Below are 27905 nucleotides of genomic sequence, written 5' to 3' on the forward strand. Positions count from 1 at the left end.
CCAGTTTGGCCTTCTTTTTTTTTTTATCTTATTTTTTTTTTGGTGGGGTTCTTTTTTTTTTTTTTTTTTTTTTTGTCTTTTTTTTGGAACTGGGGGTCGAACCCAGGGCTTTGCGAATGCAAGGCAGACGCTTTGCCACTGAGCTACATCCCAGCCCCAGTTTGGCCTTCTTTATTCGGCTTTTTTGCTCGGAGCCTGGGATTCTTAAACTTGGTCCTATGGACTAGGAGTTTTACTTTGCTTTCTCTTCGAAGACGAGGCTTGGCTTAGAACTTTCAACCCACCTCGGGGTACAGCGTGATAAGAGGGAGGAGATGCTTGGGGTCGGGTGGGTCCACCAAAACTACCCACACAACCACGAAGAGATGTATGGGTTGATTTGGCACAAAGAAGGCACTACAGCGGATTGGATTCAAGTTACACAGTATGAGGGACTTCCGTTAGGGAAAAGGAACATAGAGTATTAGAAACCCGTCCCAGATTGAGAGGATAAAATGGGCACAGACAAGCAAAGACAAACATGAAACTCTTTGGTTTATTAAGCTCTGGACGTTAGTGTTCTGTCCAGGCTGGTTCTGGGTACAGCCCAGTCGCAGTCTGGAGAGAGGCTGGGGAAGACGACCCCAAGGGGAGAAGAAACTTGGGGATAGTAGCCTTCCTACACAGGCGGACACACTGAAGCCAGGGCAGGAGCAGAGAAGTGCTGAGGTCACCCCATAAGCTGGGCACTGTCCTGGCCCCCTTGCTGCCGGCCTGGGTCCTGGGGATGAAGCAGGGCTCCTGCCTCGCGCCGGCGGCGCCCATAGCTATGCGGGTCCTGGGGCTTGCGGCCAGCCTTCCCCGAGGACTCCTTGGTGGAGGCAGAGCGCAGCCAGTATATAATCTCCGGCAGGCGGTGCGTCTGACATGTGCCCAGGGAGCAGAGGCGGCCGCGGTGCTGGGGTACCAGGTGCCAGAGCCGCCTGGGGAGGGAGCGTAGAAGAGCGGGCTCAAGCAGAACCCACTTCAGAAATGGTGTGCAGAGGGGCACCCACAACTCCGAGAGTAAGCGGGGCGCGCTTACAGATCGCCTACCCAGCCCGCGGAAGAGGAAAGCCAACTGGAAGAGGGCGCACACCCCTCGTGGTCTCCTTCCCTCCCGCTACTGGCCTTTCTCACCTGCCTGCGGAGGCCGAGTCCCCTAGAGCAGAGGTGAGGAGCAACAGCATGAGGATGTGGGCGGTCATCGCGGTGGGGAGCAGGTCAAAGTCTGGTAAACTGTGGATTAAGCGGGCGGGGTACCGTGGAGGCCCCTTCCCGGATAAACCCTGAGCGCCCACTGTAGAGTGTGAAATCAGGGCGGGTCCCCACTTCCCAGAGAAGACTAAAGCCAAGTGGCACCCCGCGCTAGAGGGGCAGGACTCCACCCTGACCCCTGAGTGTGCAGAGCCATGCTACGCTCCTTAGACCCCCTAAGTGGGAAAGTGGGGCGGGGCAGCTGACACCTGCAAATAGTGACAAACGGAGGCGGATGGGAATCGACTTCACTCTCATCACCTTCAAGGAGGATCCTAGAATCTGGGCGGAAGTGCAGAAGACCAGCAAAGTGGGACAAGTGGAAAAGGGGCGTCTGGCCCTGGCATAACCCGGGAAAAGGACTAAGGTGTAAGAGGGGCCGTATCTGCAGGTCTGGGGCACCTGCTGCACCTAAGCACGTGTAGCCAGGGCGGTAGAAATTGTTAAAATGCCCTGGCCATCCAGGTGGGGTGGACAGCAGGGGTGGGGAGAGCTACTCTGAATGACATGCAGTGGAAGGGCTGGTGTAGAGTCCACCACCACAGTGAGGCAAAATGCGGAGCTATGAGAAGGAAGTTCCATCTCTGTTAACTGGGTAAGTCCTGCCAGCGACCTCCGTGGAGAGCAACTCCCCAAACCCAAGCTCCAAGCAGAGTTGGTGAAGGAAGAAGGGGCACATCCCCTGCCAAGGAACACCCCCCCACTGCCCTCTTGACTCAGTTTACCCAGGTGGAGAAGACGGGGCCCACTTGTTTCCAGTCAACCCTGCCTGGCCTGGCCTTGGAGGGTCCTGGACAGGAAAAAACAGCCGGAGTGACAATGTGGTGCTGAGAGGGTGGGGCAGGGTTCTGGGAAGCCTAAGGGCCCAGCTGTGCTGGGAATCCAACCCCACCCTCAGCCCAGCAAAACTAGAACAGAAGCCCTGCCCAGTGCCAGCCCCAAGAGACAACAGAGAAGAGTTGGGACACAGACCCTAGAACTCTGGAGGGCAGAGAGCCCAAGAGACAGGAGCTTCTAGCCTAGAGACAAGAGGATGGGGGCAGAGTCCCAGGCATCAAGTCTCAGTCCTCTCAGCTGCTCAGGCTGCCACCTCAGCACCTGTGAAGAGAACCCCAACCCACTCTGCCCAGGACACCACAACAGGTCCCAGCTGAGGATTTATTGGCGTAAATGCAACCATATAAAAACATAAGTTATGAAAAAACACAGTCACGATGTGCCCTCCCCATCCCCCCAGCCCAGGCCCCTAAAACCCCCTTCTGCAGGAGGGAGGGAGAGAAGGGGGACCCCAAAACCGCCTAAGAACGCCGCAGCCCCTGGGCCTGTGCAGGGCCGGCCCGGCGAGGGCAGGAGAAAGCCGAGTGTCGCCTCAGCGCATCCGGTAGTCGGTGGAGCAGGACAGCTCACACAGCTGGCCTTTGAAGTCCAGGTCAATGGTGAAGTCCAGGTCACGCTGTGGGGAGAGGGAGGCTGTGAGGGGCAGGGCAGGTAGAGCCCAACTATGAGGTGCAGGATGCAGACCTGGCACATTCCTGTCCCCAGTCCTCAGAGCAGGCTGTCTTGTGTACCCTCCTTATGGGATCCTTTTAGCCCACTTCCGTGCAAGTGACTCCAACTGAGTCCCAACTCCAACATGTGTCCCAACTCAAGTGACAGCTCCACATGACATCTCCAAGCCCACAAAGTTCCCAGTCAAATCTGCCAGAGCTTAGAAACTGCCGGTCTCCTGAATCACACTTTCCCCCACCCGTCCAATCCCATCAGCAAGTTATTTTTTTCCTTCTTTTTAATGAGGAGAATTTAAGCCCCCATCCTCCAGCTAAACTTTTTTTTCTTTGGAACCCAGAGGCACTTAACCATTGAGCCACATCCCCAGCTCTTCTGTATATTTTATTTAAAGACAGGGTCTCACTGCTTAGGGCCTCGATAAATTGCTGAGGCTGGCTTTGAACTCGTGATCCTCCTGCCTCAGCCTCCAGAGAGGCTGGATTACAGGCACCCGCCATTGCACCAGGCCCTCCAGAAAACCTGATGGTTCCAACCACTGCCACCACTTTCCCTTCCCCCAAGCTTCCTGGAAGGCCCCACCCACCCCCAGCTGGCTTGTCTGGCAAGGCTGGGACAAAGTCACCAATAGTCCAAATGACTCTTCTCTTTGTGTATCCATCACTTTAATCTTGGTTCTCCATCTGGGCACCACTGCAATTTAGGGCCAGATTTGTTGTGAGGACTGTCCCAAATACTGTGGGATTCTCAGCTACATCCCTGGTCTCTACCCATGAGATGCCACTTCTCTAGTGACAACCAAAATTGTCTTCACACTGTGACATGCATCTTCTGGGGGATGAAGGGCAGCACCTAACCTCCCCAGGGAGCCCGGCTGCTTTACATTATTGACTTACAAAGTGGTGTGACCTTGGACTGCTCCCAGATCACTGTCACTACCATAGGAGCTCCCAGCCTCATGCACTATAGCCCTGGATGGACACATCCAGCCCTGACCACTCTTCCATCTCCAAATTCTAGAACCTTCATCCTCCCACCCACTTGGCATCTTCCAGCTTCAGAATGGCCATGCTGGGCCTTCCCAATGGTGCCCTACACCTGTCCCCAGCCCCAAGTCTCAGTTGATGGCTCCATCTTGCCATATGCTCAGAAGGAAAAAGGGAGAAAGAAAAACCCCAAATCTTCTCTCTTGTACCCCACACCTCAATGGTGACCACTGGCAGCTCTACCTCAGGCCACTTTGACCCCACACCCAGCTTGACAGAGGGCCTCCATCTGGGGTGTACAATATCAATGTCTCCCTTTTCAAGAACGGGGGCCTCAACCTGATCAAGACTCGGTCACCAGGACCTGGCTTTATAGAGATGGGCTCAGGGGCATAGGGACCCGCCCCCAGCAGCTCCCGCAAGCCTCACATTGTTCTTGGCATTGGGCCTCATGCCAATGGTGCCGAAGATCTCCTCTCCCGTCTTCACCGTAAGGTAGTCCTCCATGTAGAACACCGTCTGCTTCCAGTGCGTATACGGGGACTCAGGGCCTGGGGGCGGAGGTGGGTCAGCCACATGTGGCCAGCCTTGGCCTGTTGCCTGTTCCCATCCTTGAGCCTTGGCCCCTGCTTGAACACACACCCCGTGACAGAAAACTGCATGCTAACTGGTCAGCACTGGCCAGGAACCACTTTATCCCCACCAAACCTTGGATACAGGGACTGTTGTCTGTATTTTGTGGATAAGGAAAGGGGGACATAGCACCCAGGTCACTCCTAAGCCACATGGCCACTGGGTGGCAGAGCCAGCATTGGAATGGGGGCTAAGGGTTCCCTCTGCACACTTCTATCAACATACACCTCAAGGCTGGCTGGGGACCACCCGCCTGCCCCCGCCACCATGGGCTCTCACTAGTGGAGAAGCCGGTCCTCTTGTGGCAGCGGGTGAACTCGATGTTGAAGTAGGCCACCAGGGCGTGCACATAGTCGTTCCGCTTCACTTGCAGGCAGAAGGGGGAGGTGAAGGTCAGGTCTTCCACCTTCACGGTGTAGATGTCCACCTCCTGTGTGATAGGCCCTGTGAGCTCCAGCCTGCTCAGCGCTGTGCCCCTGGGGCCGCGCCTTGGGATCCTTTTAGCCCCCACTGGTCTTCCTAGGTAGACTCTGGTCTCGGTGCACTCATTGCTCATCCTGCCTGTTCCTGTTCCCCACCATCCAATCCAGCAGCCAAACACAAAACTTGGAGCATCTATCAGATTCCTCGCCCCTTTCTCTCCCACATCCAGACTCCAACTCTGCCCATAACCCACACATCCCCTTGACACCACCTGCCCAGACGCCGCCACCCCTCAGCTGTGGCAGCCTCCTTACTGGCCCACTGCTTTTGCCCTCACTCTGCCACGGCCCATACAACCCTTTGAAGACAGTGACCATCTAATCACATCAAACCCCTGCTTAGGACACTCTGAGAGTCCCATTGTTCTCAGGGATTGGCTGGTGGAGTCCCTGCCTTGATCCTTTAATAAACATCCTCCTAGTCTACGTCAGCCCCTCCTGCCACTGGCTCTGCCTGCATCATGTCCAGTGCAATCCTGATATTTCCTCTCTGGTTCACTGTGCGGTCTCAGCTCACTCATGGCCCTGAGCTTCCCGTGTTCCCCATGTGCTGTGTTCTAGCTGCCTAGGGAGGGATGGCCTGCAGTGCAGTGCTGTTTGAGGCCCCCGGCATCTGCCTGGCTCACATAGCAGGGCTCAAAAATTTTTAACAGATGAAGTGGCTTCTCTGAGCCTCTAGCACCACCTTGGTGGACAGGTCAGACAGGCTCAGAGATCCCAGGCTGATGGCCAGGTGATGGCCCCTTCTTTGGTTTCAACGCTGGGAGACACCCCCCTACCTTTATGAGGCAGGCATTGGTGACCAGCTGCTTAGGGTCCACCACATCCACTAGGGGCTCCTTGATGGCCACATCTTTGATGCAGGACATGTCAAAGCCATACACGTTCTCCCACCCTGGGAAGGCAGGTGGGGAAAAAGGGTGAGCGCGCGGAAGTCCAGGCCCTAGGCCTCACCCGACCCACCCCACCAGCTCCTTGGCCCCGAGCTCACAGTGGATCTTGTAGTCTTTGTACTGTCGGTCCTCGATGGCTGTCACATATAATGTGGCCCGGTCTGGGAAGATAAGACCATCAGGAGCCTGCAGAGGGGTGGAGTAAGCATGAAGGGTGGGGGCTGTGCGTTGCCCCAGACCCTCCTCTTTTAGTGTCTCCGCCCACCCTGTGCTCCCACCCTGCTCTGAGCCCCTGTCACCTCCCACCTGGACTCCTCAGTTGCCCTCACTGCCACCCTCATCCCGAGGTTATTCTGATAGGGTCATAAGAGGGTGCCCAGAGCACCCAAGCAATCCTCAGAACCCTCCCAGACCCTCCAAGAGGAAAAGCAAACTCTCATGGGGACCCAAAAAGGCTCTGTAAGATACGTACCACCCTCCCACCCCTCTCCTCCAATCTCAGCTTCTTCTGCTCTCTGCCCTCTATTCTACATGTCGAGCACACTCTTGCCCCAGGACCTTTGCAGCAGCTGTTCCCTCTGCCCAGAATGCTCTTCTCCCCAGATTTATAGGGCTCCCTCCCAATCTTCCTTTAGTCTCCTCTCCTGCTTTGCCTGGGATGGTTTCTTCTGAATACTAACTTTGTCCTGATGCTCTTTCCTCCCTGTCATTGTCACACCTATTTTGTGCTTTCCAACAGATATGCAATCAACCCTTGTATGCAATCCTCTATTGGAAAGACTTGCGTGGTTTGGATTTTCTCCCTGGACACCAGCCTGTAGGACCTGCATCTCCCAGCCCCACATGGGCCTCACCAGCCACTTGTCACGGGCGTAGAGCACAGTGTTGAGCATGGACTCGTAGAAGAGGCAATAGCCCATCCACTCGCTAATGATGATGTCCACCTTTTCCACAGGCAACTCCACCTCTTCCACCTTCCCCTTGATGATGGTTACCACTGCAGGGTAAAGAGGTGACCACAATGAACCCCAGGGAGGCCAGCCTATGCCCCTCCCCCCAGAGGTCTAGAGCCTGGGACCCCACTGGGGCAGCCCTTGCCTTCAAGACAAAGGGCTGGGGGCTAGCTTGGGAAATCTTCAAAAACCTTAGCAGAACCACAGCATCTTAACTATATTCAAATTCATATATTACTCTGAATTTTTTGTTCTTTTATTTTGCATTGCTGAATCCAGGCCCTTGCACATGCTAAATAAATACTCTACCACTGAGTTACAACCCAAACACTCACTCTGGACACTTTTGAGGCAGGAATAAAAATTTTATATGCCCTGGATATCAAGTAAGGAATCAGTGATCAGTGGGGACTTGCCTTAAATGGAAGAATACTTACAAGCTAGTGATAGGCACTAATGGGTGCATTACAATAGTCTCTTAACCACCCCCACCTCAAAAAAAAACCCCCAAGAGCTGTGATGTAGCTCATGGCAGAATGCTTGCCTAGCATGTGCCAACCCTGGGTTCAATCTTCAATACTACAAACAAAACAAAACAAAACAACCCATCACTCCAGTTCCCAGAAGGCTACACATCTGGAAAACCTACCATCTTCTCATGTCCCCACCCCGTGTCTCTGCTGGTAGGAACGCCAAGGCATTTGGCAGTGTCAATCCAACACACTAACTCATATTTTAACCCAAGAATTCTACTTTTATAAACTGATTCTCCACAAATACTAGTTTGGGTGTGAAACAACAGTATGTGCTGAGGGGCAAAAAATGTTCAGAGAGGCTTAAATGCCCATAAGAGACTGATTAAAAAAAACTGAGGGGGCTGGGATTGTGGCTCAGCAGTAGAGCACACTCGCCTAGCTTGGGCGGAACCCGGGTTTGATTCTCAGCACCACATAAAAATAAAGGTATTGTGTTGTGTCCATCTACACCTAAAAAATAAATATTAAAAAAAAAAAACCCACAACAACAACTGAGATACATGTGGATAAGAGTAGCTGAGTAGCTGTCATAAAGAAATGCTCAACATCCTTAGAAGATATGTTAAACTACACAATAAGCAGGAAAAACACACACGCAAACCCCCAAAAAGGAACAGACTTGTATGAAATGCTATTTGTGGCAAGGAATGGTGGTATGTGCCTGTCATCCCACTTACTTGGAAGGCTGAGGCAGAAAGATTTGAAGTTCAAGACCAGCCTCAGCAAGACCCTATCTCAAAATAAATAAAAAGGGCTGGTGTGTAGCTCAGTGGTAAAACACTCCTGAGTTTAATTCCCAGTACTGGAGTGGGAAATGCTATTTGTGTAAATACTATGCAGGTAAATGCAAAAGCATTCATATGAATATCTGCTTATAAGTGTAGAGTTCTCTGGAAGGAAGCATTAATAAACTCAGAGACAACTGAGGGGCACAAGGGAGATTTCTCACCGTGGGCCCCATGACTCTATTTAGAAATCACTTTCTGCCCTAATTTTAAGAATGAAGTGCTAGAGCCAGACAAAGAGTGCATGTGTGTAACCTCAGCAACTTGGGAGGCTGAAGCAGGAGGAATCCTAGTTCAAGGCCAGCCTCAGCAACTTAGCTAGACTCTGTCTCAAAAATATAAAAAGGGCTGGGATGTGGTTCAGTGGTAAACTGCCTCTGGGTTTGTTCCTCAGTATCCCCCAACCCCAAACAAATAAAAAACAAAAAAATAACAAACTCAAGAAAGAAGCCTCAACCTTGCAACTTTGAAACAGATTCTCAGGCTGCTGGGAGCCAAGAAAACTACAGGTAAGGAATAGCCATCATCTCCCACTTCTTTCCTGAGGGCCATGGGGAAGCTGAAATCTCCCACTCCATCCCCACAAACCCATTCTCTTCCTGGGCTCACCATGGTCTAACTTGTTGGCTTTGACGATCTTCACAGCATAATCAGAGATACTGGAACACTCGATCTGAAGGCCCAGGAAGAAGGGAGGGTGAGACCCCCCCAGTCCCATCCTTGGTCCCCATCCCCCTCCATCCAGTCCCTGAACTCCCATGGGCACCCCTCTCCATCCCCCAGATCCAGTCCCACCCAGTGACCTAGAAGACTCACCCCAATGACCTTTCGGGCTCCGGCTTTGGCAGCAAACATGCAGAGGATTCCTGTGCCTGAGCCCACATCCAGGACCACCTTGTCCTTGAAGAGGTGCCGGTTGTGAAACATGGAGTTGCGGTATGTGAGGGTGCGTACCTCATCTTTCAGCATCTCCTGGGGATGGGGGATATAAAGTTGTTAAGAAGTCCACATCCACAGTTGGAAAACAGTGCCCTGGCCTCCAACACACTGACAAGTACACAGAACCAGACCTTAGACCTCTTGAAAAAATCATTTCCCTTCTATGCACCTGTTTCTCTACTTGTAAAATCAGACATAATGGAGAAAACTCCCAGATTCTAGCATTGTCACCTAAGCCCCAGTGATCCAAAGCTTTCAAAATTCCTCAGTAGGGCTGGGGTTGTGGCTCAGTGGTAGAGCGCTCACCTAGCATGTGTGAGGCCTTGGGTTTGATCCTCAACACCACATAAAAATGAAATCAACAGATACTGGATGTCCAGCTACATCTAAAAAATAAATATATATATAAAAAAACCTCCTCAGTAAAACTGTATGCTTAAAAAGCAATAATTTTATGTTAAGTATATTTTAATACAATTTTACTTATTTTTTGCAGTGCTGGGTATGGAACCCAGGGCCTCATACATGCTAGGGAAGCACTCTACCACTGAACTATACACTTAGTCCCCAGCTATAAATTTTACAAAAGGCTGCAGAAGGGAATGGGCATTCCTTAGAATGCCACCTCAGCTGTATTTGAGAACTTCAGTCTCAAAGGAAAGGGACTAGAAACCGGCAGGGCAGGAGCAGTTGGGGCACAGCTCCACTGCTAAGTCACTAGAGGGCGGCAGAGGCCCGAAGGCCCTGACCTCCAGGTGAGGTCTCCATACGCATGCGCATTCCCATCCCAGCTGCTGGAAAGCGGCCTGCAGAGAGCCTGGCTAACCTAGGTCTCCAAGGCAACGGCTGGGCGAGACCCGTGTTGTGGGCCTCGCAGGCGCAGTAGAGGGGTAGAGGGATGGCAGGATGCCAAGGGAGGGAGTGTGCATGCATGAAAAATTAACTTCTACCCCTCCCCAAAACCCCCTAAAGATTCCTCAGCCTTAGGAGCAGTCCACACTCACCTCGTGGATGCCAAAGTGGGCGTATGAGTCAAAGTAGTAGTCTTTGGACGTCATATCCTCAGCATTGGGCTTCTCACTGCTTTCTGCCTGACCACAGGAAACCTGGGAGAGGGCAGATGGGAGCATGGGTCAAATCTGGGCTCACCACAGCCTCTTAAACCTCTGGGTCCCTGCTTTTCCCCGAAGAGTAATATAGAATCCCCAGTCATACCAGGACAACCCTACAGCCCCCGCCTGCCATTTTTCCTCCCCAGGAACCCCCAAACCTAACAACCCCATTTTCCACTTCTAGGACCCACCCCAGAGCACCATCCAGGGGAGTACCCCAATACCTCAGCCACGCCTACCATCTCTCCAGACTCTCTGCCCCCGTTTCTAGCTCAGCCCACAGCTGGGGAGGGGAAGGGAAGGCAGAACTGGGGCAGACACAGGGAAGGGCAAAGGGGGGCTGGAAACGGAGTTAAGGAAGTAGCCACAGTATTGGGGGGGCCAGCTGGGAAGCACCTGGAGGGGTCTGTACTAAGTGTTTTGTGGGCATGGAATAAATTGATTTGAAGCAAGAGGGATCACGGTTAGACCTCTGGGAAAGGCCAGATGTGTGGCAAGGTATATTTATGTGGAGGTGGGAAAGGGTCTCACAAAAGGATATTTACTTCTTCAAGAGGCGGCTGGAGGCTCATCCCATTAGCCAAGGTGGCTACAAAATTCTAGGAGAGAGTAACAGGGAGAAAGGATTAGCTACTGGGAGTGGCTGGGAGAGGGCCGGGCCAGGGGACCAGGCTCTTTAGGGCAGTGGGTTTCCTGCAATTTTGCTTTTCCTTCATGGGGAGTGGTGGCAGAGGGAGCAAGCTAAGAGGCAGGACTGTATTCAGGAAGGGATGGGAGAGGTGGAAGGAGAAGTAAGGGGGTCTCCTATCCCAGCTGTGGCTGGAGAGATGGCGGCCCACCCCCATGTTGCCCCTCTCTGGCCAGGCAGCTGAACATGTACCCCACCATCCAGTCCAGAGGAACTGGCACAACCAGGCACATGGACACAGCCAGCTGTCGCTCCCCCCTCATCACCTAATCCCCCCAGATTAAGTGACACTTCCTGACACACACCCCCATCCTGGGTGCCAGGAATAGCTGGAGGGAGGGGTCTGGCAGGGAATGCACTCTGGGCCCCTGCCACCTCTGCAAACCAGTCTCTTATCTGAGATAAGAGGTGTGGTACTTAGGCACCCCCACCACAGCTGGTACCCCAGACTCTGGCTCCTGCCTTAGATTCAGAAGGCCTAAAGTAAGCCGGCTGGAACCTGTTTCCTCACTCATTACCCCCTCCTAGGAAGGCTGCATCCCAGGGAATGGGAAATGACAGGGCTCCAGAATGTGCCCTGGGAAATCAGAGCCCATCTCCTTCATTCACACACCCACTCCAGGCCCTGAAGTCAGGTGTAGGGCTAAGATTAAAAATCAATCTCTGGATATTTCCGTGTGGATATTTCCTGTATCCATACGGCCTCTAGACCGGTGGGGGTGGGGGGGACAATGAATGGGTGGGCACTCAAAGAGTGACCACCCCTGGGAGCTACCCCCATTGGCATGTGGCATGTATCTCAAGAACTGACCTCCCCATCCAGAGAATGCTACAAGGTAAGGGGTAGAAGGACAAAATCCCATTGGATTATGTCTTTTTGGATGTGACCACCAACTAAAACTTCAAGAAAGGCCAAGTCACCGGCCATGACCCTAGGAGCTCTAAGCCCCTTCTCCAATTCTCCCAAGCCAGTAAGGAGCCTATAAGAAGAGTGGCTGCTGAGGGGATTTCTCCCCGGGGCCCATTTCTCAATACCACCGATATCACCATCAGACAACCTACAACCGGGCCCAAGACGGCTTGAAACACAATACTGGACCCTCCCCCATAGGGCTGCACAAGAAGCAAACCTCACTGGAAACCATTTCAGGTTCCAGGCTCAGGACCCCCACAGGATTTTGGAAGTGGGAGGTCCTACCCTCACAAAAGCCACAGGGAGAGAAAGGTCTCCAAGAGGAGGCAAAGCCTGCAGTCTATAACCCACCACAATTCCTTCCCTCCCTCTGCCCATCAGAGAGGGCTCCAAACAGAAGGTGGGCTTTGGGCCACGCCCCATGAAAAAGATGTCCCTCCCACATACTCAGAAATGGCCACAAGGGGGTGCAAGGCACTTATCGGGAAGGATCTCCACTGTCTAGATGCCCCACCACCACCCAAAGGGAGGTCACAGGGGCATGCCCCATCCCCCCCAGCTCCTAGAGCCCCAGAATGGGGAGAATCGAGGAAAAGAAAAGGGGAGGGGCGGGGGACTAATTCTTCTTCCTTCCATCCCACAGCAGGGTACATGAAACATGGACCGATGCCCCAGCAGAAGCCCCCAGACCCAGGAAGGGGGTTACGGAGGGTCGAGAAGCACTGCCTCTCCCAAAAGACTCCCTACGTCGTGAAGGGCCCCAGATAAATTCTGGTCCAAGGTGAGAGTCCGGTCCCTATGGGGAGGACTGGGGACTTAAGATAGAGGGTCGCAGCCTCCTTCTCGCCCCCCCTCTGGCGCCCCTCCCCCGACCGGGGGCGGGGCCTTTGTCCTGCACGTGGAGCCCGCCGGGCCACCGGGATCGGCACACCCCCTCCCCACCCACCGCGCCGCGGCCACGTGGGGGCTCGGCCGGAAGCGCCCCCAGCCCTTCTCCACGTGGGAGGGGGAAGGATCCCCTAAGTTCGGCAGGGTGCTGGAAGCCCCTGAAACCTAAGAAACCCCCTACCTCAAACGATATCCCTGAATCTAGGGCATGCGGCGCCCGCTCAGTAAGGTTGGAGACCTTCAGCCCCAATTCGCCGATTCAGGGCCCCTTCCCCACAACGCAGGCATAAAACACCGACCCCAAGCCTTCTCCCGCCCCCAGCGGTACTCCAGGCACTCACCTCCATGATGCAGTTCGCGGCCTCGGCTGCCGCCATCTTCACCCGCAACTACTCCTCCTCCGGCCGCCGAGACCCCCCCCTTTCTCCTCACTCCCCCGGGACCGCCTTATACCGGAGGGTCCACGGCCCGCCCACCGCAACCCCGCCAGAAAGTCTCATTGGTAATGGAGGCGGCTCATCTGAAAATGCCGCCTAGCAATTCGTTGAAGAAGATGCCCATCAAAGGTCAGGGGCCCACCCAGCTCAGCGTTCACAGCCCCGCCCCCTGAAGAGGACTGGGATGGGCAAAACTACCTGTCTATTTCAAGAAGCCCTTCTGGTGGTTGGGCAAAGGTAACCAGAAACTCCCGCCCCTTCTCCCTGCAGCACCGCCTCAAAGCTTCCCAGCGGGCTCCGCGCTGAGCGGACGTCTGGAAACAGAACTGTCCGTAGCCAAAACGACCCGCCTCTTGAGCACTGCTATTGGTTTACCAAAAGGTGACGTTACGAAGTCTTTGGCCAGCCCTCCCCTAGCTGCTGGCTTCAAGAAGAACATGGCAATTGGTTCACCAGGAGGGAAGAGAGGTCTTTAGGTACTAGCAATTGGCTCAAAGAAACTGTCACTCATCGTCCATTTGGCGGATCCTCGCAGTCCAGGGAGAACAAGGGCGCTTATGCACATTCACCTAGGGGGAAAAAATGAAGTACTGAAAGGCCAAAAGCGAGGGAGGCCTCGTCAGGTGCCCCAAAACATTTCGGGAATGGGAATAAGATGTCAATGCAATTAAACCCAAGCCCACCGCTTACCTTCCAAGTTTTTAAAACCCATCACCTCCTCTCTAGCCGCTTGGCCTTTGCCAAGACCCTCCCCTTGCAGGGAACACCCACCTCCCTTTGTCTGGTCAACTCCTGTACCTCTGAGTACAGTTCAGACACCCACTTCTCCGGGAAGCTTTTCTCGATGCGCAGAAAAAAAGTGCTAGTTGAATGAAAACGACTTAAAAGGCTGACTTCGTGAACCCTGCTTCTCACGTCTCCTTATGCACCAGTGTCCTGAGTTCAAACTTTTGTCCAGTTCCAGAATGAGCCCTTTTTGTTGAGCTAGGCCTCTGCACAGGCTATACTCCCTGGCATGCTTCCTTCCTGGAAAACTCCTAGCACTTTAAGATTTCCAATATGACTTTGTTGTTACTGTTGTTTGGTACCAAGGATTGAATCCAGAGACGCATAACCACTGAGCCACAACCCCAGTCCTTCTTATTATTTTTTGTTTTTGAGACAGAGCTTCGTTGAGTTGCTTAGGGTCTCATTAAATTGCCTAGGGCTTCCGTAAATTGCCACAATTAATCTTTCAATCTGCAATTCTCCTGCCTCAGCCTCCTGAGCCACTGGGATTACAGGTGTGGGCCACCTACTCAGCTCAAAATGACTTCTTTAGTAGCTTTTTGACATCCCTCCACTGTTACTTCCCTCACAGCTTTTCTTCCCTGCCCCAAATCGGAACAACCCCCACTTAGTCAGATCTGTGGGCTATTACTTCCTACAATCTCTCAGTTCCCAGCCCCGCCCCTCCTGCCCCTGATTTGGTGGGTTATCTCCCTCCTGTATCACCAGGCTCCACCTAGCCTCTCTGCCTTTGGTCTCCCCCACCTAACTTCATGTCCCCAGAGCTGACACCACCCCTCCTTTTCTCAAGACCTTCCCGAAGCTCCCAAGCACCCCCAGGTAAATTTTCATCCCTTTAGCTGGGTATTTGCGGCCCCTTCCTCTTTTGACTTCAAACATCCCCCAATCACTGCTGTCTTACTGATACCAACCCCGTTTTGTGGGACCACAGCACATACATATATCTGTACCAATATATTGGCCCCTTTTCTTTGGGAAACTAACTTGTCCTTCAAGACAAGCTCTGTTATCTAAGGTCAATAAATATGGCTCATGCTGAGAGTGCTTACTGGGTGCTGGACATTCTTCGAAGAGTTGAACTAACACATGTGATCACCCTCAGCAACCTACTGAGGCAGGTATTATTATTCCATCCATTTCACAGATGAGGAAATAAGGCACAGAGAGGTAAAGTGACTTAGAACATAGCTGAAGTTGGCCTGCTGGCACACACCTTCAATCCCAATGACTCAGGAGGCTGAGGCAGGAGAATGGTAAGTTTGGGCACAGCCTCAGCAATTTTCAAGACTCTCAGCAACTTAGTGAGACTCTGTCTCAAAATAAAAGGACTGGGGATGTAGCTCAGCCATGGAAGTATTGCTGGGTTGGGTTAAATTCCAAGTATCCCTCTACCCTAAAAAAGAGAATGAAGCTGAATATGGTGGGCGCATGGCCTGTAATCCCACTTTTTCAGAAGTTCACAAATAGGAGGATCACAGGATCAAGGCCAGCTGAGTGGGCAGCTCAGTGAGACCCTGCCTCAAGACAAAATAAAAACAAAAACAAAAAAGCTTTAGCAGGGCTGGGGTTGCAGCTCAGTGGTAGAGCGCTTGCCTAGCATATGTGAGGCACAGGGTCAACCCTCAACACCACATAAAAATAAATAACCTCATTATCACATCCATCCACTGTTAAAAGTATTTTTAAAAAAAGCTTTAGCAAAATCAGCAACAAAAAGTAGAGAAACTAGAAAAACAGCACAATTAAACTGACAAGAAGGGCTAGGGGCATAGCTCAGTGGAAAAATATGTGCTTGGCATATGGTTTGATTGCTAGCACCACCTAAAAATAAAAATAAATAAATTGATCAAGGATGTTTGTTTCCAGTTTGAGAGTTGACACAAGAGCACCTCAGCTGGGAATGTGCACACCAGGCAACTCAAATTTTTTGCAGCCCTGTGTAAGTATGCTCCTGGAGGACCACAAAAACATTCTGTTAACTCTGGGATTACAAATAAATTTTAGCAAGTAGGTAAATTTGCAAACACAGGAAACATCTGTGAATATCAAGAATCAACTGTATAGGATCCTCTTATGCACTCACAAACATTCTGTGAAGGGGGATATAGTCATAAAAAGGTGAGAAGCTGCTAGTGGCCAAATCGGTGAGGAGAAACCAGGAACAAGACTCAAAGGTAGAAGGAGAAAGACCAGGAACCAGCTGGAAAAACTCCATGACTGTCAATGCAGGACTGGCTGGAATAGCTAAACTGTGCAATAAGAGAAAAAATGTAATTCACTGGAATCATATTTACAAATATCCTCAAATATGTTGCTTGTCCTGACAATAGGTTCCTATCAATGTTCTAAATAAATACTTTCTAGAAAGAATAAATGGGCTCTTTCCTCAATTTATGAACCACAGAGATCTCTAAACCAAATCTCTCCTACTTAGAACTTTAGGGCTGTAGGGCTGAGGATATAGCTAAGTGGAAGAGTGCTTGCCTAGCATGAGTGAGGCTCATGGGAAAAAAAAAAAAGAAAGAAACTTTAGTTCTTCAGTAAATGAACAGCCATTTGATACTTTTAAAAGTTTTTAATATGAAAAGTTTTCAAACAAATTCTTTTTGGTATAAACAGGTAAGGCAGCCACCACCCCCACAGCCCTGAGTGGAAGAAGAAAGCTTGAAAAAGCAAACGAAGAGGGTAGGGGCATGAGGTCCAATCTTGTAGCAGCTTTTGAGGAAGATCTCAGTCCAAGGGTAAGTTCAAGTCCACAGGTGAAACAGCTAGGATGCCCTCCTGGAGGGGAACAGTGGCAGAGTCCTGTGAGCAAGGAAGGTAGCCTCTACTCCCTAAAGCAGGCACATCAGCACAGTGAAATGATAGATAGGGGATGGCAAAGACCCAGAGGAGGGGGACATACACCCAGAAGGGGGTGGGCAGAATCCTGAGATTTAATGATTAAGAGCTGTGGCTTTTTGCTGATCCCAATCCCCTGCATGAGGGACTTTTCCTACTGGCCCCATAAAACAGGATAATGACAAAACCCCATGAGGTTTTTGTGGGGTTTAAATGGGATCATTCCTTTGAAATACTAGGTCTAATACATGACCGCACTCAAGCTTACCTGTTATTGATCCTGTGAAAAACAAACAAACCCAATTTTAAAAATAAGCAAACGTCATTGCTGATCTCAACACTTATATCCAGTGCCCTTGGTATCTGCCTGAGGTCTGAAAGACCTCTTACATGGACTTCTGATCATCCCCAACTCGTCCCTAAGCTTGCTGCCTGCTCCTCTGCTCACCTTCCCATCACAGAACTCACAAATCTCCAAGACAGTCCTACTGCATCTCAGGCCAGCATCTTTGGCCTAGTCCCCACATCCAGCCCATTAGCAAAACCTGTCAGCTCTTATCTCCTTGGGCTTCTTATTTCTCTCAGGTACCCTATGGTCTGTCTCCCCATCAGCCAACAGAGGGAGCCGATTAACAAGGAAACCAAATACCGGCTCCATTGAGTCCTTGGATCTCTATGAGTCAAAATCCAAGTTCTCACAGTGACCACAGGCCAGGCAGGGTCTGGCTGTACCTCCTGCTCTCATCTCTTGCCGTCTCTCACTTGCCCACTCTGCTCTAGCCCTAAAGGCCTCCTGTCCATGCTCCTGAAACACACCCGACTAGCTCCTGCCATTCTGGGAAGCAAACTGAGACTGGCAGTCCTTCTCCCACTGAATCACCATAGTGACCCATAAGACAAGTAACTGAGATGATGCTTACTGATCCAGGGGGCATACTGGTGCTCAAGCAGATGGGGACAGCTGACAAGATCACACTGCCAACATGCCAGACCCCAAACCCATTCTAAGACAGCACTGGAGATAAATCTGTGAGCAAATATAAGGTTAGAGTCCTGGCCTTCTGAAACAGATATGTTAGAGAGAGAGGGAAAGACAACGGACAAAAATCTAGAAGAAAGTACATACAAATCCATTCCAGCATGTGTTAAAGGTGCTGAGTGCTGTGGAAAGACAAGTCAAGACACAAAGGGGGAAGAAGACTAGGGATGAGGGGAGGTAGCTGTGATTTTAAATGCAGGTCATAGGGTGGGGATGTGGCTCAGTGGTACAGCACTTGCCTAGCATGCATGAGGCACTGTGTTCAACGCCCAGCCCACAAAAAATAAAATTAAATAAATAAAAAGTGAATAAATAAATGAGAACCAAGACAGGCCTCACTGGGGATGATATGGGAGCACACCATTAGGAGCAGGAAAGCCAGGCAGGGGAGGGGTTCTCCAGGGAAGGGCATTCAGACAGGCACCACTGGAGAGACAGATGGTAACCACATAATCACACAACCGCATCAGTGGTTTAAGCCAGGCATAGCATCTGCACTTATCACCACAGTGCCTGGTGTACAGAAGCTGCTCAAAAAACATTGTATGAAATAATGGTAGAGCTAGGAGCTGTGCAGTCACAAGGAACCCAATCTACCCTCCCCCATTACATTACAATTGGGTAAAGTTAAGCCCAGAGAGACTTTGGTGGCTCACCCATCCCCCTTGGGCCTGGATCCAGGGCGCGAAGCTGTGCACGTGCTCCACGCTGAGTCCAGCCAGGGTGCCCCCAAGTCGAGCCACGCGCCGGCTTAGCTCCATGGCCAGAGCCAGGCGAGCCAGGGGCTCCGGGGAAGGTGGCGGGGGCCCAGGGCACGGGATTGTGCGGCTCGGGCAAGGGCTGCCCTCCCGGCTAGAGAAGAGCTCCACTAGGCGGGCGAAAGAGCCTGCAGACAGGCGGGCCAACTTGCGGCGCAGGGCTGGGTCGGAGGTCAGCTGTGGGATGCAGAGGGGAAGAGGCAGGGTAGGCCTTAGTGCATTCTACAGTTAGCCAACATGGGGCTGGGGCAGTGGTTTCCTAATTTGGGCCAGTTCTAGATGCTAACACTAAGCCACAGCCCCATCCATCATATAAACCAATCATAAGCCAGATAATATGGTTTGGACCAAACTGCTCCCAAGAAGCAGATCAGAATCTAAGAATCTAAGCCACACCCTGCCTAGTTCTTAACAGCCAGTCAGAGTGAAGTCCTACTTTAGGGGTTTCCAGAAGGCTAACGTTTTAGTCACACCTCAGCAATCTTCTCTAGAGTCCTGTGGGCCAGGCTATTGTCTACAAAAACCTCTCTCGCCCTCTGCCATATAATTAATGTTACAGAACCATATAAATTGCCCAGGCTCTCAAGCCAATCAGATTCCAGGACACAATCACAAGCCACATCCCCTCCAGCTGTCCATTTCCCCCCACCTTCTAAACCATATTCCTACTGTACTGAATCAGATATTATTGTTATTATTGGTGGAGGTAGTAGCAGCAGTAGCAGCAGCACCACCACCTCACCCCCACTACCACTACCACCCCCACCCCCACCTCACCACCACTACAACCACCTCCACCACCAGGGATTAAATCAGCAGTGCTTAACCACTGAGCCACATCTCTGGCCTTTTTTTTTTTTTTTTTTCTTTAATTTTTAATTTTGAGATAGGTTCTGGCTAAGTTACTAAAGCTGGCTTTGAACTTATGATCCTCTGTCTTCAACCTCCCGAGTTGCTGGGATTATAGGTGTCCATCACCATGCCCAGCTAAATCAGATTTTAGATTAATGTGCACACGCTCTTTCTCTTACTTCCCCAACCTGGCCCAAATCTCCTAGGTGATGTTTCCTTGTTTTATTTGTTTCTTTTGGGGGGGGGAGGGGGAGGGTAACAGGGGATTGAATCCTGAGGTGCTTAATCACTGAACCAACATCTCCAGCCCTTTTATTTTGAGACAGGGTTTCACAAGGGTACTTAGAGCTTACTAAGTTGCTGAGGCTGGTCTCAAATTTGTGATTTTCCTGTTTTAGCATCCTAAAGCACTAGAATAGAGGAATGTACCACTAAGCCTGGCTCTCCTGAATCATGTTTCTGATGGCCACATCCCCTGCATTTAGGCAATGCCTTTCTAACAGCCAATGAAAACCACTGTCATTCAACCCTTCCCCGTCCCACTCTACCTGACCTGACCATCCAAAGAAAATGCAGATCTAACTTCTGATCCCAGTGTCCCATCATCCCACAACTCCTGTCCTTATTAAGGCACACAAAAAATCACCTTCTGGTTGATGACCTCTGCCTCTTCTTCCAGCAAGGTCACCAGCTTTCGCAGCAGGACTTCCTTCTCTGTGGTTGGCGGACCCTGTAACTCTGGGACAGAAGAGAATTCAATTCGGGGAAGAACCCTGGCTGTCCTCCTACCATCATCCTTCTCCAGGGCTTCTCTGTACCTCACCTGGGCTAGGGGGAGATCTCAGTTGCTCTTGGACCAGCTGTTCCAGCCGCTGGGCCACCAGGGCATAGAAGTCTGGAGTAGCTGGACCTGAAGTAAAAAGCCAATGACTCTGGAACTCTAGGACATTGGAAATTTATGGATTCTCTTCTTTTGACTACCTTGTCAGTTAGGAATGATTTCCTTCTTTTGGGGGAAGCAATGGTGATTGAATTCAGGGGGCACTTTACCACTGAGCTACATCCCCAGTTCTTTTTTATTTATCTTGAGACAGGTTCTTGCTAAATTGCTGAGGGTCTTACTAAGCTGTTGAGGCTGGCCTTGAAATTGCAATCCTCCTGCTTCAGCCTCCCAAGCTGCTAAGAATACAGGCATGCACCACTGTTCCAGGCTAATGATTTTTACTTTATAATGGGGGTAAAATGAGGCTCAGTGAGAAAACTTGATAATAGATGCCAAAATTCTTATACTTACTACTTTACCATGTCCTCCAACTGAACTTAGAATGTCAGACCTGATCTGAACTTTGAAGATTACTCCATCCAAGGAAAGGACATATATGGCATTCTTGATATTATTACCCTATCCCTTCCCCAGTTCAGACATCATCAATTAATTACAACACTCATCTTCTTAGCTGCAAATTCCTATTCATGCTAGTACTCCCAGCTGCCATTACTAGTGTATCCAGGCTCACCTATGAAAAACAAGCTATTGGTCACTCCTATTCAAGTCCAATGACCCCCTACCCCATTCTGACTCTGCCACTGGAAAAACTGAACAGCAGAGAGGAGAAATTACTTTTCCTAATCATACAACCTAATAGCCAGGAAGTTGTAGTTGAAAACCAGGTCTCCTGCCTCTCTATTAAGGATATTTGTAGCTACAAAAGGAGCTTTCCTAGGAATCAGAAAAGGATGAATGGAAGGAGGATAATAACTAGCTAGAAAGGGACCAAAAGTTCCAATGAATTGACAAAAATACAGCTGGGAGTTGGGGGAGGACAGGATGGTTAGGATTGGTACTAGAAATCCCATATCCTTCCCCCTTAGTTGAGTAATCTCAAACTAGTACCTTATCCTATCTACACTTTAGGAACCAAGGCTTTTGGCTGTGTCTCTTTCACAGGTGATATGGGGCAATCTCTTACCAGGCTCTGAACCATAACAGGGGCGGAGGGGCAGAGAGCAAGGCCTGGGGGAATCAGAGGGAGCAGCTCCTCGCCTCAATGGACACGGAAGACATCTTCGAAGGCGACTCAGGAAGTCTGTTGGCTCCTCTTGGGCAGGGCTTCTAGGAAGGAGGACCTGAGAGAGTGATCCCAGAGATCTCCTGCAAGCAGATCTCCTTTGTCCTACAAAGGACATCTCCTTGCAACCCCAGGAACAGGGAATAGAGCCAGACGTGAAGAGACAGGCTGAGACCAGGCACAAGAGTTACAGAGGTCCTCAAACCAAATGCAGGCCCTGGGTAAGGACGGCAACTCCTCTTACCTGGGTGGGGTTGGGATGGGGGACCCAGAAGCCTCACCCCGCCTAAGGAAGGCAGCTAGAACCCTCAGCGTGTCCTCCCGGAGCCCCAGCTCCTCTGAGCCTGCCATGGAGGCACCTGTGTGAGAGAGAGCTAGAGAGTGACTCAAGGTTCACAGGGAAGTGGAGGCTCAGACCCAAACTTCTAGTCTTAAATGAAGAGGAGGTCATGACTCATGAATCTCCAAAGGGAGGAGGGTGCTGGGGGTCTGGACTCCTGGGTCCTCTAGGAGAGTTGAGATCTTGGAGCCCCAGAGGGAGAAGAGGGATGAAGCCTGACTCTTTCACCCTGGGAAAGGAAGTGGCTGGGGGCCTAGATTCTTGGATCTAAGAAAGGAAGTGTCTAGGGACTTGGAATTCTGGAGCCCCGAAGAAAAAGGGGGCTTAGAGCTCCGACTCCTGTATACTGAATGAGGCATACACTAAGCTTCTGAAGCAATTGGAGGATCGGGTACTACCAATCCCAGCAGGCTTAGTAGCAAGCGTTCCGCGCTGTCCGCGCTTGTCTGCCGCACAGCCTGCTGGGAGTAGTAGTTCAAATTGCCCGAGGCTGGAATCTCGGGGACCCACAAGCACTTGGATGTCGGAGGAGACTGGCGCGTCCGCTCCTGAATCCCTGTCCGCTCCTCTTGCCTTCTCACCCCAGTCCTTGACAAACCCTGCTTACCTGGTTCCGGCCTCCAGCGGCCGCCGCCGTCCCCGCCCCCACCTCCACCTCCGAAGGCACTCACGTTACACACAAACTTTTAGTAGTTCAACTTTCCCGCGCCTGCGCACTGAGTCGATTTGGTAACTGCCCCAACGTAGAAGGGGCGGGGCGCTGAATCTCCGCCTAATTTGCATATCGCGTTCCCAGCATGCCTTTTTCCGGAAGACCGAAAAAGGGCATTAGGTGTACTGCCTCGGTTAGTCGGACCGCCCCTTTGACTTTTGGGTCTCTTAACCAAAGAATGATAGTTGTTTTTATCTCAAGAAATCGATAAAAAAGAAAGTTCCTGCGCTTGGAAACTTAGCTGACAGGAAGAGGGGTGCGCAGCTTGGAGTCTAAGAACTACACCGCAGCAACCCGAACGCTCCGATCCTTCCGCGGTACGTAACGCGGAAGAGCTAGAGAAAGAATTGGTGGCCTTCGGTAGTGAGGAACGAGAAAGGAGTGATAGTAGGAGAGGAAGGCTGAATACTCTGGGGAGAATGGGACAGAGAAGGACCTCAATGGCTGACATTGAAAATCTGCTATGGAAAAATTAGAAAAAGCAGCGAGGGAAGAGGAGAGAAGGCATCTACACTGGGGGGACATAGGGGAGAAAAGGGTGGATTCTGCAAATAGAAGAGAGTCCACTTTAGAAATTGGTTGGTGAGCCCTGAAGGATAGAGGCAGATTGGGGGAATTGGATGGAGCCTCTGCGCTGGAAATGGAGAGGGGTATTTTCTGTGGGGTAATTGAGGAAGGGGGTCTAGACTGGAGTCAATGCAGGAGTAACATCTGTACTGAAATAACTAGCGAAGGAGAGCTGCACCCTAAAAGTTGGGGAACCTGCTTTGGATGATATTGGTGAGGAAGGGGTTTACAATAGAAAAGAGAAGGGTCGTCGCTGGCCGAATTGGGTCAGAGCGGCTGCACGCTTGGGAAGGAAAATAGGTCTACACTGATAATGGGAGCGAGTCCTTGGTGAAAAAGGGAGCCTTCTGGAGGATGGAAGGATAGGAAGCGATCTCCTCTTTGTACTCCAAGAAGACAGGTAAAGGGCCTGCACCGTGGCCCGTGAGAGGGAGGTGGGTCCGGGAGGCTGCCCGCGCCCAGGAGCTGCCTTGTGCGCGCAGGCCTGACCATGGGAACCCAAAAGCCGCGAATCTTGCCCTGGCTGGTGTCGCAGCTGGACCTGGGGCAACTGGAGGGTGTGGCCTGGCTGGACGAGAGCCGCAAGCGCTTCCGCATACCCTGGAAGCACGGCCTGCGACAGGACGCGCAGCAGGAAGACTTCGGCATCTTTCAGGTGCATGCACCAGGGGCGCTGGAAACCGAGAGCTCTGCACCCGGCCTTAAGGCTGAGGGGGCGACTGAGAAGGCGGAGAAAACTCCCGGTGGGGGCGGGTAGTGCTAATGATGGTGGGTGGAGTTGGAAGGGAGGGGCGGGACCAGCAGGCTCGGTTGTCTGATGGTGAAGAGCGAGCAATAATGGAACAGGCCGGGTTCTGGGAATAGAACTGGGAAAGTGGGATTAGAGCTTTAAGGAAGTGCATCCTGCAAGTTGAGAGATCACTGGGGATGGGGCTTTCAGTTACAGAATTCTTGAAATATTAGACGTGAGACTTTGAGCTCTAAAGACGGGGTTATAACCACCAAATTGACACACTAGTGGTGGTAAGTCATTAAGAATGTGAGGGGAAAGGGTGCCAGTGGCACGCCTGTAATCCCAGCGATTTGGCAGGTTGAGGGAAGATTGCAGGTTGAGGCCAGCCTGGGGAATTTAGGGAGACCCTCTCAGAAAACAAAAAAGTCTGGGGATGTAGCTCCGCGTTAGAGCGCTTGCCTGGCATGCCAAGCCTTGGGTTCAATCCCCAGCGCCCTGGGGGTGGTGTGGGGGTTATGAGAAGGTAAGGGGATGTGCCACAATGAAACCTACTATCTGTATAATTAATATACACCAATAAAAAGATTGTGAAGTGTCCGTGTTATCACAGAGGTACCCTGGGGGAGTGAAGGTCAAGTTAGACAGCCAGTAGGACCTAAAAGACTGGCTTAGAAAGTCAAGGTTTTTGAAGTTGAAAGCTGGAATCAGGAGGTATGGGTGGGGATGAGAGAGAAGCTTGGGGGTCAGAGAATTGGGGATGGAACCTTAGGGAACTGGAATTTATTGTGGGGGGAGGTGTTAGGACTGGAGGAGGCAGGGGTAGAAACCTAAAGGTGGGGGTCTAAGTCATCCTCCTCACTACCCTGATTCCACTGGTGCCCTAGGCCTGGGCGGAGGCCAGTGGTGCCTACACTCCTGGGAAGGATAAACCTGACCTGCCGACCTGGAAGAGGAATTTTCGGTCTGCCTTGAATCGGAAGGAAGTGTTGCGTTTAGCTGAGGATCGGAGCAAGGACCCCCATGACCCTCATAAGATCTATGAGTTTGTGAGCACAGGTGTGTCAAAGCCCGGCTTTTCATGGTGAGCTGGGATCTGGAGGGTCTTTCGCACCCTCTTCTACTCACTCCCTTTCTCCATAGGAGCTGGGGACTTTTCCCAGGTTGATACCTCTCCAGACACCAGTGGTGGAGGCAGTACCTCAGACACCCAGGTAAGAATGCATCCAACACTCTTGCCCCTTAGTCTCTTGCTCTGCCCCCCTAGACCCTTCTCCCTCCCAGGCTTCCATTCCTCCCCTCCAGCCCACCTCCTGCCTGTCCAAGAAAAGGCGATTGAAATATCCACTTCTTTTTTCCTCCAGGAAGACATCTTGGAGTTACTCAATGACATGATCTTGGCCCCAGTCCCAGATACGGGCCCCCCAGGTTTGGGTGTGGTCCCTGAGCACTGCTCTCAGCTCTTGTTGAGCCCCAACTTGGAAAACCCCATGCCCTGTCCAAACCTGGCACCTCCTGAAAACCCACTAAAGCGACTGTTGGTACCTGAAGAACGTGAGTACCAGCTGGGGGTGATAGGGGCTGTGGCAGGGGCCGTGGGCACTCACCACCTCTCCATCTCTCCCCTTTCTGTCCTCCGCTGCTGCTGCTGCTCAGAGTGGGAGTATGAAGTGACTGCCTTCTACCGGGGCCGCCAAGTCTTCCAGAAGACCATCTTCTGCCCAGGGGGCCTACGGCTAGTGGGCTCAGAAGCTGGGGACAGGACACTACCTGGACAGCTAATAACATTGCCAGACCCTGGGGTTTCCCTGACAGACAGAGGAGTGATGGGCTATGTGAAACGTGTACTAAGCTGCCTAGGAGGGGGACTGGCACTCTGGCGGTCAGGGCAGAGACTCTGGGCCCGGCGGCTGGGGCACTGCCATGCATACTGGGCTGTGGGCGAGGAGCTATTCCCTGACAATGGGCATGGGCATGATGGTGAAGTCCCCAAGGACAACGATGGAGTTGTGTTCGACTTGGGGCCCTTTGTGGCAGGTAAGTCCCCTGAATGGAAAGCAGCTGGGCATGGTAGTTGAAGGCTCTGGGGTCAGGCAGTTTGGGATTGATTTCTGCACACTGGGGCAAAGAACGGGTCTGCTTTGTCAAGGCCAAGGACTGATTGCCAGAGCTGGTTTAAAGCACAGGGCCCAAAACACAGAAGGTGTTCAGGACATTAGCTGCCGTTTTCATCATCATCGTTATAGTGCACACACAAACCAGTGGTAGGGCTAGCAGTGTACCTCAGTGAGGAGAGCTTGCCCAGCATACTGAGGCAATCCCCAGCACCACCACAACAAAACAGATAAACAGGAAAGAGAAAGTCATTAGGACTTCATTCTGCAATATAACTTTCTACAGTGATGGAAATGAACTGTTTTTGTGCTGTCCAGTATGGTATCCACTAGCCACACGTGAGTTTTGAGCACCTAAATGAGCCAAGTGCAACTGAGGAATCTTATATTTTATTTCATTTTAAATTAAACATTTTAAATATTATAGTCAAGGTGGCTGGCTACATATTGGACAGCATAATTTGGGGATTAAGGAGCAGTCAACACCAACTACCTTCTACTCCACACAGTATCCTTGGGGACATAGACTCCCATGCTCTGGAACTAGTTCCCCTCCTGAATCCTGGGGTACTAGGGTGGGGTGAGGGTGGGGCAATCTTCCAGCACTACCCTGATGGGAGTGGAGGGAGAACACTTAATTTTAACATTGCAGGGACTGTCCCCACTCTGACAGCCCCTTGTCATGGTGGCAGACAGAGGGTCTTGGGTCAGGGAGGTGGTGGGGTTATTACTTGGGTTGAGCACAGTTGGGAGGATAGTGGGTCTTTTTCCCTTTCCTAATTAGGATTCTGAACCTTTAGATCTGATTTCCTTCATGGAAGGAAGCAGACGGTCACCACGATACACTCTGTGGTTCTGCATAGGGGAATCATGGCCGCAGGACAAGCCATGGGTGAAGAGGCTTGTGATGGTCAAGGTGCCTGGATTCTGTGTTCCTGGGGCTGGGAGTGGTGGTCTTACAAAGATAAGAGGGTACTCCCAGGAACTTTGGCTTGCAGAATCCCCTATGAGAAACTCCTGATTAAGTGCCCCTGCCATCACCAGTTCCTCATCCCCAGGAGTTTCTGGGTATCCTTTGCTTGGCTTCACCCCCCACAGCCTGTTTTGAACTTTCCAGATCCTATAGAAGTTGATAGACAAGTCCTAGTGGAAGTCTAGTGGTTGAGTGTTTTCACTGACTTCTTTCTCCCCTGATCCCACAGGTGGTACCCACATGCCTCAGGGCCCTGTTGGACATGGCCCGATCAGGGGGCGCCTCCTCACTGGAGAATACCGTAGACCTACACATTTCCAACAGCCACCCCCTCTCCCTCACCTCCGACCAGTACAAGGCCTACCTACAGGACCTGGTTGAGGACATGGATTTCTAGGTCACTGGGGAGGCCTGAACCCTGACTCTTCACTTTGACCAATAAACCATCTTCCTGCTACAGCCATCACTTGTGTTTCTGGTGTTGGATGTCCCAGAGCAGCCCTGACCTTCAGCTGGTTGTTATTCCTGCTGGGGTCTCAGTTTACTTTTCTGTGCAGTTATCATAACTAAGATGCTCAATGTGTGGAGACCAGGCACCATGCAGGGGACAGCTGACTCTCAATTACCTCTTTGTTTCTTACTAGGGACCTGATAAAGAGATGACAGTCACCCCCATTTTACAAACCAAGACACTGAAGTTTGGAGAGATAGAGGTCACAAAGTGAGAAACAGACTGGGTCAGATTCCAGGGCCATCTCTGGGCCTATACTCTATGAAGGACACCCAAAGGCCCTGTCTTGCCTATGAATAGTTTGGGCAGATGTCCCTTCTTTCTGGGCCTAGGGCTCCCCTTTGTTGAGAGCCAGAATGGAAAACTGTGAAGGGGCTCAGCACCTACCCCTGGAGTCTCTGAAACCTGTGTATCCCAGTGACCCTGGGTCCTTCCACTCCTCCTAGCTGGGCTGCTTTTCTGGGAAAGGGGAATGACAGAAGCCGGGGTAGCCAACTCACCATTTGGCCTACCTACTTTATGCCTCAGTCTCCCTCTCAGGAGAGAGGATTAGATCACCCCAGCCTAAAATGGCCACTGAAAAG

General features: G+C 51.5%; 4 protein-coding genes across 12 annotated transcripts; 1 reads left to right on the forward strand and 3 right to left on the reverse strand.

The window, feature by feature from the left end:
• Positions 1-535: 535 nt before the first annotated feature.
• On the reverse strand, positions 536-2360 carry Adm5 (adrenomedullin 5 (putative)). Its single transcript, XM_071604146.1, has 3 exons — positions 1485-2360; positions 1159-1292; positions 536-962 (listed from the first exon to the last, which is right to left on the reverse strand). Exons 2-3 carry the CDS (start codon positions 1224-1226, stop codon positions 710-712), a joined length of 321 nt encoding a protein of 106 aa, XP_071460247.1. The 5' UTR covers positions 1227-1292; positions 1485-2360; the 3' UTR covers positions 536-709.
• Positions 2361-2419: 59 nt separating this feature from the next.
• On the reverse strand, positions 2420-13035 carry Prmt1 (protein arginine methyltransferase 1). Of its 4 annotated transcripts, XM_027920363.2 has the most exons (11): positions 12931-13022; positions 10646-10699; positions 9993-10094; positions 8866-9021; positions 8659-8722; positions 6630-6772; positions 5874-5961; positions 5662-5777; positions 4680-4830; positions 4197-4318; positions 2420-2728 (listed from the first exon to the last, which is right to left on the reverse strand). In XM_027920363.2, the coding sequence occupies exons 1-11, from the start codon at positions 12964-12966 to the stop codon at positions 2645-2647; spliced, it is 1116 nt and encodes a 371-aa protein (XP_027776164.1). In that variant the 5' UTR covers positions 12967-13022; the 3' UTR covers positions 2420-2644. The 4 variants fall into 4 exon arrangements, with proteins under 4 accessions (XP_027776164.1, XP_027776165.1, XP_027776167.1 ...); XM_027920364.2 differs by lacking the exon at positions 10646-10699 and having other exon boundaries at positions 12931-13035; XM_027920366.2 differs by lacking the exons at positions 10646-10699; positions 12931-13022 and adding an exon at positions 10340-10430.
• A 3335-nt stretch (positions 13036-16370) lies between these two features.
• Bcl2l12 (BCL2 like 12) lies at positions 16371-22429 on the reverse strand. 4 transcript variants are annotated; one of them, XR_003580451.2, is made up of 8 exons: positions 22322-22428; positions 21619-21733; positions 21276-21418; positions 20129-20215; positions 19952-20043; positions 18352-18630; positions 17577-17683; positions 16506-16596 (listed from the first exon to the last, which is right to left on the reverse strand). XR_003580451.2 is itself a non-coding variant. In XM_027920314.2 (7 exons), the coding sequence occupies exons 2-7, from the start codon at positions 21723-21725 to the stop codon at positions 16546-16548; spliced, it is 759 nt and encodes a 252-aa protein (XP_027776115.1). In that variant the 5' UTR covers positions 21726-21733; positions 22322-22428; the 3' UTR covers positions 16371-16545. The 4 variants fall into 4 exon arrangements, 2 of the variants coding, with proteins under 2 accessions (XP_027776115.1, XP_071461206.1); XM_027920314.2 differs by lacking the exon at positions 17577-17683 and having other exon boundaries at positions 16371-16596; XR_011705380.1 differs by lacking the exon at positions 20129-20215 and having other exon boundaries at positions 22322-22429.
• Positions 22430-22541: 112 nt separating this feature from the next.
• On the forward strand, positions 22542-27273 carry Irf3 (interferon regulatory factor 3). Of its 3 annotated transcripts, none has more exons than XM_027920312.2 (8): positions 22544-23393; positions 23476-23648; positions 24611-24782; positions 24867-24937; positions 25088-25277; positions 25380-25760; positions 26638-26753; positions 27040-27273. In XM_027920312.2, exons 2-8 carry the CDS (start codon positions 23484-23486, stop codon positions 27205-27207), a joined length of 1263 nt encoding a protein of 420 aa, XP_027776113.1. In that variant the 5' UTR covers positions 22544-23393; positions 23476-23483; the 3' UTR covers positions 27208-27273. The 3 variants fall into 3 exon arrangements, with proteins under 3 accessions (XP_027776114.1, XP_027776113.1, XP_027776112.1); XM_027920311.2 differs by having other exon boundaries at positions 22544-22743; XM_027920313.2 differs by lacking the exon at positions 26638-26753 and having other exon boundaries at positions 22542-23648.
• The last annotated feature ends 632 nt before the right edge of the window (positions 27274-27905 follow it).

Source organism: Marmota flaviventris, chromosome 18 (assembly GCF_047511675.1).
Source record: "Marmota flaviventris isolate mMarFla1 chromosome 18, mMarFla1.hap1, whole genome shotgun sequence".
NCBI classification, from domain to species: domain Eukaryota; kingdom Metazoa; phylum Chordata; class Mammalia; order Rodentia; family Sciuridae; genus Marmota; species Marmota flaviventris.

Coding starts and splice junctions, on each gene's coding strand:
- Bcl2l12 (XM_027920314.2), bottom strand. CDS start 21,725: ATGGCAGGCTCAGAGGAGCTGGGGCTCCGGGAGGACACGCTGAGGGTT. Junction 21,419..21,618: donor CCCATCCCAACCCCACCCAG/GTAAGAGGAGTT, acceptor CCTCCTTCCTAG/AAGCCCTGCCCAAGAGGAGC. Junction 20,216..21,275: donor CTGTTATGGTTCAGAGCCTG/GTAAGAGATTGC, acceptor TTTTTACTTCAG/GTCCAGCTACTCCAGACTTC.
- Prmt1 (XM_027920363.2), bottom strand. CDS start 12,966: ATGGCGGCAGCCGAGGCCGCGAACTGCATCATGGAG. Junction 10,095..10,645: donor TCCAGCCGCCTCTTGAAGAA/GTAAATATCCTT, acceptor GCCCTCTCCCAG/GTTTCCTGTGGTCAGGCAGA. Junction 5,778..5,873: donor CAAAGACTACAAGATCCACT/GTGAGCTCGGGG, acceptor CTGCCTTCCCAG/GGTGGGAGAACGTGTATGGC.
- Irf3 (XM_027920312.2), top strand. CDS start 23,484: ATGGGAACCCAAAAGCCGCGAATCTTGCCCTGGCTGGTGTCGCAGCTG. Junction 23,649..24,610: donor AAGACTTCGGCATCTTTCAG/GTGCATGCACCA, acceptor CTGGTGCCCTAG/GCCTGGGCGGAGGCCAGTGG. Junction 24,783..24,866: donor CTATGAGTTTGTGAGCACAG/GTGTGTCAAAGC, acceptor CTTTCTCCATAG/GAGCTGGGGACTTTTCCCAG.
- Adm5 (XM_071604146.1), bottom strand. CDS start 1,226: ATGACCGCCCACATCCTCATGCTGTTGCTCCTCACCTCTGCTCTAGGG. Junction 963..1,158: donor GACTCGGCCTCCGCAGGCAG/GTGAGAAAGGCC, acceptor CTCCCTCCCCAG/GCGGCTCTGGCACCTGGTAC.